Consider the following 10,506-nt stretch of genomic DNA (forward strand, 5'->3'; position numbering starts at 1 on the left):
TGATATTCAATGCTATGCAATTTTCACATATGCTCAAACTTTCATACATATGTGACTAAATTTTTTTTGAACGGCCAACAAACTCAATCCCGAGTACTCTCGGAGCACCCACTGGACAAACGGAGTACTCCGAGAGTAACCCGAGTCCACCACCAATTCCGGGGAAAACCCGGTAACCCACCCGCCCGTAGGCACGACGGTGAAATTACCGGTAAAACCCGTTTGGCTCAAGGATCCAACCCAGGTTTCCCTGGGTCTCCTATCATTGCCCACCAATGTCTCACTCTGCACCAAGTGGGAGTCGAACTTGCATCTCTCAAGAGAAATGCAAGCCCTCCACCACTTGATCATAACAATAAGTGAAGTCAAATCATAGGATTAATTTTTCCTTCATATTTATTTGTTCTTTAAATTATAATATTTATATTGGTTTTTTTAACGGTGAACATCATGTATAAGGTTATCACATTCATTAAATCGGAGAGCCCCGTATTGCCCCACTCTAGTTTCAAAGTTTGGCTTTTTTGGGCGTTACCTCCGGGAAACCATACCGCGGGCTGCCACTTGACAGTCGTTGTGTCATCATAAGAGCAGAACTCTCTGGCGTAACACACGGTGGGACGAACACCCGATTGGGCTCGGGAATCGAACTGACAACCTCACACAACGGCAAGTCCAAATCCTTTATTGCCTATATCCACCCCAATATGACATAAGTGAGAATTGAACTTGAGTTCTATTGAAAAACCCAAGCCTCAACCTCCTGTAAGATTAAATATATTATGTTTTAATATTTAATATAGTAGCCATTATAATCATTTACATAATATAGATCAAAATATATAACAACCTATTAAATAATTAGTTGGTAATTGTTGATGGACCATATTACTTTTGTTAACTAATTAGGTTTCCCCTTGAGTGCATATATAAGGAGACTTATGTAGAGATTCTAAAGGAGACTTATGTAGAGATTCTAAGGTTAGACAAATAACCTAATTCTCATAACATCAAAATCGACCCTCTTCTCCATAACCGATACCATTTCGGTTTTCATCATCACCATCATCAGTTTGCACCCTAAAGAGGAACCAGATCATACTGACAAACATGTTCGAACTCGACGGCATCATCTCTCACTGGATTCTCCTCTGCACTGTCTACTATAACATGTATGTTTTCATGTTTTCCATTATGCTTAAAACAGAACTGATCGAACACCTTCATCTATCTTGTTTGTTTGAATCGAAATTTAATGTTTTAGGGTCACGATATATACAAACTTCAAGGGTCAAATGTAACCATCCAAATTGCACATGAATATTATTATTAATATATAAACAAATTTAGGTCAAGTTGATGAATAGTTAAAGCAAAAGGCCATTTTGACAAGGCCAAAAGTGTAATTTCATATGCAAAAGCCCCATTATTTGTGGCTCTCAACCTTAGGGTTCAACCAAGTAGCCATATTTTACTCATTTTACACCCACCATTTATAACACCTTCATGTTCCAACATTAAGAAACAACAATCAAGATTCTTCAACTCATCAACTTTCATCTATATTCATCTTTTAAATCCAACAGATCAAAAAATGCTTTCTAACCCACAAAAGTCACCATCTTTCTTCCTAGACGGAATCAACACAACCACCACCACCACCACTACCGGAAGCTCCGGTAGTTGTGGCACTAACAAGCCACCACCAACCAACACCACTCCGGTACCGGACTCCGTTGCCCGCTACCACATCCACGCCGTGGGTCCAGACCAGTGCTGCTCCGTCGTCATCCAACACATCACCGCCCCAATCTCCGACGTCTGGTCCATCGTCCGCCGCTTCGACAACCCACAAGCCTACAAACACTTTGTCAAAACCTGCCACGTAATCCTCGGAGACGGCAACGTCGGAACCCTAAGAGAAATCCACGTCATCTCCGGCCTGCCCGCTGCCCGTTCCACTGAACGTTTGGAAATCTTAGACGATGAACAACACGTGATCAGTTTCAGCGTCGTTGACGGTGATCACCGGCTTGCTAACTACCGTTCCGTCACCACTCTCCACCCTACACCCGACGGAACCGGTACGGTGGTTGTTGAGTCCTACGTTGTTGACATACCGCCGGGGAATACTAAGGAAGAAACATGCGTGTTTGTTGACACCATCGTGAAATGCAACCTCCAGTCGTTAGCTCAGAAAATCCGGCGAAACTGATTGCCGGAAAATCAAGATTTATTATGATATTTGAGAATACACATCTCGGGAACAAGTACATAAACATAAAGCCATTTTCGAATCGAAGTAGATGATATAACTGATACTTATGAAGATTCAATCGATCATTTAAAGACCTTTATGTTATTTTGGTGGTGTGAATTTTCATCATCAAAGTTTTTGTGAACCCATGTGATCACTTTTTTGAAGGTTTTATTTATTGATTGATTTGGATTTATGAGAAAATGTCCTCTACTTCTTGCATTTTATTTTGTTATAAATTTACTTATTATTATAATGGTTAGATTATTATAATTTTTAGTGAAATCTTTGGTTTAATATGGTTTTCGCATGATTTTTTTTTTTCATAATTGTTGTTGCTGGATAAAATCATACTAAAAATCTTGGGATTCTCAAAACTAAAACTCAATTACATATGTCATTTATCAAACAATAAACATAAATAAATGGACAAAAAGAACTTATAAGATTCTTTACCTTTTGTTTTTAATATTATATTATATAAACTGTTACCATAATTTTCATACATGAAACTCCTTGAAAATATTAAAAAAGTGGTTAATAATTTAATTTCCTATATACTTTTCTTACTTTCTATAATTTTATAGTTTTTATTTTTTGTCTTTATTATTAATATTTTTTCATACAAGCATACAATTCTTGATCATAAGATCATCCGTAGTCATAAAGCCTTTTTGTGATCGTTATGCAACACGTGTCATGACACGTCACACAGGGGCTTTATGAGGCGTTATATCAATAGAGCCCGTAGTCATAAAGCCCATACCTATCATTATCTAATTATTAATTTTCAATTTTATTAATTAATTTTAAAAACCCTTAACTTTATATGATCGGTCAAATTTTGAAAACAAAATCCCCATAGCGCCCGTCGTGGTGTTCGGGACGCTATGGAGAGCTATCCTTCAAAAAAATGCCCAGATCGTACCCACTACAGGGGACCTAATATGAAATAAGCGAATCAAGTACAACAAGTTGGGTTTTGTGATAACGTACTGTATATATGTATCTGTCTCCCTTCAAAGTTAGAAACTATATTTTTAAAGAGGTATGAAGTTGGAAATATCTACTTTGAATTTCTTATTTTTATTATTTAGATCCTTTGCTTTAGCTCTTATCCTGTGTTCGTCGATCACATGATATAATAAAAGAATCTTGCAGGCAAGTTGCACCGAAATGACAACATATGTTAGGTATCTTGAATTCTTGATTGATGAACATGTACAAACAGAGTAAACATGTTCATCCATCCGAAACGTTTAAATTGTGCGAATACCTGTCCTCAGATCATCTTGTTATGTCATCAGATTCCCCAAGACCAGCCATTCCGTTCAGTTAGATCACCGATTTCATCCTTATCAAAGGATTAAAACAAAATAAAAATATGTTGTTTATTGGTAGGGATGTTAATTGTAACACTTGAATTTCCAAAGTACGAAAAGAAAAAAACAAAAACCGTCTATCTTACAAAGTTTTAAAACCAACCGGAAAGAAATAGGTTCTAATTCAAAAGTCTAAAAGTTCATGAACTAAAAATAAATAAAGTCTTCAACTCAAAGATCCAAAGCCTAGCCGCTCTCTGCACACAACCCCGATCAACCCTGATTACCTGCCGCGAAAAGAAAAATGCTGAATCCACATCCATAGCCTCGCCCGAACCTAACTCCCTACAAACAAGAACCGCTTCAGTCTCATACCATAAAGGAGATGAAGAGGCGATGTCCCCTCCATCGACCGGTTGAGGACAGGGACGAGAGATGTTGGAGTCAACTCCGGTAGGAGGCTTACCCGAGGGATAAGGCCCAATTTTTTTGGGGGATGGAGGATCATACATATCAATATTGTCACAAGCAACCAGCCGAGTATCCGGACCGTGAAAAGATAATGGGCTTGGACGAGAAGTATACGGGCGATCCCTTAGAATTTTACCTCCAGTCAGATGAGCAGGTAGATTATCCAACAAAGCTCCGGAAGCCGAGAAAGCAGGGGCATGATCCGACTCATCCTCCAACAAAGCCACTTGGTTAGTCACATAAACAAACCTAGGTTTCTTAGGCTCTTTGGGGTTCAAATCAGATTTGGATGATTGTTTGTGGCGACGCTTCAAACTATCTTGCGGCTGAAAAATCACATCAGCTCCCCTACCCACCAGGTCTTCATCTTCGATAGACAAATGTTCAGAACCAACAAGGATGACTTTCGAACCTCCTTCCTGCGACCCCTGAGCATCGCCCGAATCTGCCGTCTTACCCTTTTCACCAGCCACCATCGAAACGCTGCGAAGTGGAGAAACGTTAATTGGTTGTTCCGGTGGCACCGAACCCGAACCTTCGGCAACGACCGGGTCACGGATTTGATATAAGTTTTCATTAACCTGTTGCAAATATGGTGTACCACCCTCCACAGTCTTCGTCACTCGAATTTCAAATTCTTTCGCATCAAAAGTTCAAAATGACACACTTTGGCTAATCCAAAGGGGTTCATATGAGATAAATGAACTTGATGAAACATAAGAACATCAACCAGAAACTTGGTGAGGGGAAGCCTATAATTACAGTAGTCGAACATTCTAGTATATACCCCTATCTTCCCATGTGAGAAGGGATAAACAGCGGTATCTTTCTTCGAAAGAACCGGGTTAAGAGAAGAAGGAATCTGGTACTTCTCAACAGTCCATTCCAGCCCCGACTGGTTTAAAATACTAAAACTTGAAGACATGTTATTTTTTAGCCATATCGGAAGGGATAACGAACCTACCTGATAAAAATGGCAGAAGCTCCAAGAAAAGAGGAAATGGAAGAAGCAGGGACGAAGAGTTGCGAAAGAGAAGGATAAAAAGTGAAAGTGACTTTTTCACTTTTCTCTCTCTTTTTATAGGCAATCTTTAACCGCCTTAGTTCCACCAATAAGAGGGAGACACATCACCATGCTGACGTACTCGAAGTGTCACATCAAGAGGTAAAGGTAAAACGACTGACGGGCACCAAAGTAAATAACCGCCAAAAGGGGAATTCAAAATTCAAAAAGTGCACCTAATTAAAACTGCCGTTCCGAGATTAGTTCGTAACTTTACAAGGAAACGCCACGATCTAGGGGGACTTGATGAGGTAACGTGCAAAGCACCGAACCGAACATCATTCACCATGGGCGAACATCACCCAACTAGGACCGAATGTCCCGATACGGGCCGAACAACCCAAGAGGCACGACCAATATAGAGGATCATCCCTAACTAACCTGGGGCCCACAACTCTAACTGCTTGACAACGACAGGTTCGGCCATAACTACCCCCGCCACGTCAGCATACCTAAAAGGTATAAATACCACACTTAGATCTCCAAAAAGGGGTAATCACTACTTTCTCTCTCATTGACCTTCTCCACATACTCCCATACTTATTCTCACGCCTGAGCTTGGTCACAAAGAGGCCCCCCTCCCTGTGACGAGGCTAACGGTGTGTTTCTTTCTCTGTTGTGATCTTACAGGTTGCAACGCAGACTTCTGAGGCTCTGTTCTTCATCAAACTCGGAGCTGCTGGTTCTTGAGTCTTCAGGTAAAGACTCAAGAAACGTTCGGACCGTATATGGACCCCCGGAATTAACAAAATGGATCACATATAAGGACCTGTAAAACCTAACCTTAACACACAATTGCACATCTTCTCGATATTTCAGCACCCTTTCCCCTTTCTCTTTCATTTTTTTGTCATTTTTGTTCCATCAAAGTAAGATTTTTCATCTAGTTCGATCCGACTCGTTTCGTTCTTTGTTCTTGTCCGATCATGGTTGGATATTCTAGATACTTTGGTCTAGTTGACCTCCTTTTTAGACATTTTTATCAGATCAAGGTAAGATTGTTCATCTAATCCTTTCATAGTCGTTCTTTGTTCGTGTCAGATCCAGGTTTGATGTTCTAGATACCCAGTCAGTGTGTTTTGATGATTATAAGTGTTATTTAGAAAAATGAAAATGCTAATTGTTTATAGTTTTTGGTATTGTAGTTTTGAGAGTTTCATACGTAATTTTTCATATTCTTGTTGGGCAATTTTGGATATTATAGCTACAAATTGAATGAAGATACTAAGATGAGCCTAGAATCTATACATTTAGATTTCGATTTTGTAAGATTTTTGTTATATCTTGATGAAGATGAAGCAATTGTTTGACCCTAGGATTAGTAATTAGTATTTAGATTATTGTTGATGAATGTCTTCCAATGAGCTGAGTTTTATTTCAAAGTACTTCCAATGAGTTAATTGTCAAAATCGCCCCTGAGGCTTTGGCAGGTTTGGCATTTTCGTCCAAAATGACACTTTTTTACCAAATTGCCCCCAACGTTTGTAACTTTTTGCTATTTTCATCCAAACCACTAACTTAGTTTATTTTTTCTGTTAAGTTGAGGATATTTGGATAAAACTGGCAAATATAAAACCACATGGATGATTTTGGCAATTTACTTAAACTCTTTTAAATTTCTTTTATTTAATTAATTTTATTACATATATAAGAAAAAAGAATATACATGCAATTTTTATATGAAAAAAGTAATAGCTTTGTCACATAATATTTATAAAATTTCATCCAAACACTAACTAAGTTAATTTTTCTATTAAGGCGTAGAATGTTTATATAAGACAAAAATTAATTTCTAATTTTTAATATAGATCGGTTTTATAAAGTTAAAATCTACTTAAACCTCTAAATTTTATAATACTAAAATGCTGGTGACCTTATTGAAAAAGGTCAATTAAAAAAATCTTATCATATGCACCAAGTTTGTAATTTATCTTCTACTCTTTTAAATATTCGCTTCTAAGGAAAATCAGAAGCCAGTGCCCCCCCCCCCCCCCCCCCCAATCAAACCATGTATCTTTACCAAACCTTAAAATTACCCACCAAATTGTAATTATAATGCTATGAACCAAAAGTTTCTTTACTCAAACCATTCAGAATAAGTATTAGTTAGTTACCCTCATAATCTTTAATTAAATAAATATTTTATTTCTACCAACATATTTCCTAGGTGCTCAACACATTTAAAAAATCTGTAACATTTTACAAATTTTTTTTTATCTCTACAACTGATAAATACTAAAAGTTGTAATCGATTGTTATGTGTTGCACACTAATTAGGGGTGCAAACGAGCCGAGCCGAGCCCGAGCTCGACCAGGCTCGAGCTCGTTTAACGTATGAAAGCTCTAGCTCGGCTCGAAGGTAATTTTTCAAGCTCGAGCTCGGCTCGGGCTCGACTCGTTTAGTATTTTTTAATTAATTTATATTAATTATAATTATTATTATATATATAATTTAGTTATTTTTTATATTTGTATTAATGGTAATTATTATTATATAAATATATGTTTAATATATTAATAAAAAAATATATAAATAGAAAGCTCGATTAGGCTCGCGAGCCGGCTCGAGCTCGATAAGCGAAGCTCGGGCTCGTTTACTAAACGAGCTTGTTTTTAGGCTCGGGCTCGAGCTCGTTTAAGCTCGGCTCGTTTGAGCTTTTATTCGAGCCGAGCTCGAGTAGCTCGCGAGTAGCTCTGCTTGTTTGCACCCTGAAGGTTGTGGTCACAGATCTCGCGTCAGCATAACCGCGAGTGACCATTACCTTTATCAAAAAATCCCACCAGCAAGAACTTATGTGTGTCCGTGCGGGCACGCGCGAACACAACGGTCGAATCCAATCGGTCAAGTGATGAAAGAGGACTTACCTTGTGTATGAAAACGGGTGTACGCATAGCGATGCGGCCTAGCACCGCATCCTATGAACGTTCTCGTCACGGTAAGGGATCTGGACAACAGCAACAGTCACCATAAGCGGCGATGCGGCCTAGCACCGCATCCCTCAGTCTTTGCCAGAATGGGAACGCGGAAACAACAATGGTTACCGCAAGCAGCGATGCAGCGCGGCACTGCATCCTGCCCACGAGGCAAGTGGGACTGACACCACAGAGCAAGTGGCACCAATGACAGTCGCCTGTCAGCCCTCACGTAAGCAACAGACTGATACTTCAGTAGGACGTGGCTTCACCTCCACAACCGGCAAGCCTGACACACTTGCATAAGGGCGACACGTCGTCAGTCTGTCTCATCAACCACCTCCTTCACTCCTCGGCTATAAATACCCTTCCCAAACCAGGTTTGAGGTATTGCTTTTGAATTCTTTCACTACTACTACTATCACACACTTTGTTTCTCAAGCAAATTACTGATTCTCACGCCGAAGAGTGGTAACAAGGAGCACCCCACCTCTTCCTCCTTGTTACGAGTCACGGTATGTTTTCCTTGTGCAGGAGACAACCCAGCTGACGATCCAGCCACCGATCCTCGGAAAGAAGGGATTAACCCTACTTGACGAGACCAGTGATTAACCTCTCTTGGTTAACCACTGTTTCATCACACCCCTAACACCAATGACGTTTTCTCTTTATAAAACTGATTTATATAAAGAAGCTGTAAATTAATTTCTGTCTTAATTTATAAAATTTGAAACATCCTTCACCTTAATAGAAAAAATAAACTGAGCTGGTGATTTGGATGAAAATTTATAAAAATTATGTGACAAAACTATTAATTTTTTTTTCTAAAAACTCCATGTATATTCTTTTTTATTATATATCTAACAAAAATAATTAAGTAAAAGAAACTAAAAAGGGTTTTAGTAAAGTGCCAAAATCGTCCCTGTGGTTTTATATTTGCCAGTTTTATCCAAATATCCTCAGCTTAACATAACAGAAAAAATAAACTAAGTTAGTGGTTTGGATGAAAATGGAAAAAAGTTACAAACGTTGGGGGTAATTTGGTACAAAAGTGTCATTTTGGACAAAAATGACAAATGTGCCCAAACCTCAGGGGCGATTTTGGCAATTAACTCCTTATATGATATTATACTATATAACATTTTGGGTAGGTTGTTAACTACAGTGCCAGTATCCAGGTTCTTATAACCTACATCTTCCGGTCGTTACCACCATACAGATAGCCAACCATAAGGTACAAGTCATTTGAGCCCTCTCTCAATCAAAGGTCGCCGGAAACAGGACAACGCGGCTGTCCTCCATCACCACCGCTAGATCTGGCTGTCAGAAACCCGTTGCTGGTCTATGATTGGCGCCGGATTAGTGGTTGTCGCCCCACATTTAAATCTTCTCTTTTATTTAAATTCCGGTACAAAAGAAGCAACATAGGAGTTGAGTGAAATGACCACTATCTTGAAAGAAAAAAAATGAGAGGGAGAGAGAGAGGTAGGTTGTAGAGAATGGGGTTGTCGACCGCCGCATCGGGCGGCGACGCGACTGAACCACAACGGAGCTACGGCGGCGAAACTAAACACCGGAGTTGAGTGAAACCGGAAACCCTCAACCTGTCGCAACCCTTTACTGAACTGGTCGGAACTGAGACCTGCAACAACTGGTGACCTTTTTAGTTTGAAACCGATCACTAAAAACATTATAATTGGCTGGATACTGGACCTGCTTAACCGATTGAACTAATCGCTCTCCACGGCTACCTACTCCTCTTCCGTTTTTTAATCCTTTTGCGTCTTCTTCAATTTCTCTCTCACACACTCAAATACAGTAGCCATGGATTTGGGGAATAGTTTATTGAATCTTGCAACATCTCTTCACCATGTTGCTCTTCCTCCCTCCAAGGATCTTCTTCAAATTCTGCCTTTGAACATAAAAAAGAATCAGATGTGTCTCTCTATCCAGATTTATTTTGTGTGTTTAATGCGAAGAGGAAGAGTGGTTTTAATTTTGATGGTTTTGAATTGGTGTCGGCAGATGGTTTGAGAAAACAAATGGATAGTTAATTTACATAGTTAAAATAATACTGAATTTTAATTTTTGATGGTTTTGAATTGGTATCATGACTTTTTTTTTATACATTTGTCCATAATTTATTTGGGGTAACTATACCTTTTTATGAAGAGATCTAATCTATTTATTTAAGTAAATGCATAACTATGAAAATAATATTATAAGTTCATAAATTCATAAAAGAAAAGCATAGTTGTAGATTAAAAACATGGAATATAAAACCTTTACTTCTTGGTTTGGGTTCGTTTTTCTATAGATATCCCGTCGTCATGGTCAAATCGTCGTAAGTATGAGGTGCCAACGGTGATATAGTCGTTACCCTGTTGAATACCAACAGAAAATGGTGGTAATTCGTCAAACTGGTTGTATTTTTCCTCGTAATGTAACAATTCACGTCGATGCTGGGCTACAGTGCCAAA

General features: G+C 38.8%; 1 protein-coding gene across 1 annotated transcript; it reads left to right on the forward strand.

Moving 5' to 3' along the window:
- Nucleotides 1-1,496: 1,496 nt before the first annotated feature.
- On the forward strand, nt 1,497-2,479 carry LOC110909816 (abscisic acid receptor PYL4). Its single transcript, XM_022154567.2, has one exon. It carries the CDS (start codon nt 1,595-1,597, stop codon nt 2,213-2,215), a length of 621 nt encoding a protein of 206 aa, XP_022010259.1. The 5' UTR covers nt 1,497-1,594; the 3' UTR covers nt 2,216-2,479.
- Nucleotides 2,480-10,506: the final 8,027 nt, after the last annotated feature.

Source organism: Helianthus annuus, chromosome 15, assembly GCF_002127325.2.
Source record: "Helianthus annuus cultivar XRQ/B chromosome 15, HanXRQr2.0-SUNRISE, whole genome shotgun sequence".
Lineage (NCBI taxonomy): Eukaryota > Viridiplantae > Streptophyta > Magnoliopsida > Asterales > Asteraceae > Helianthus > Helianthus annuus.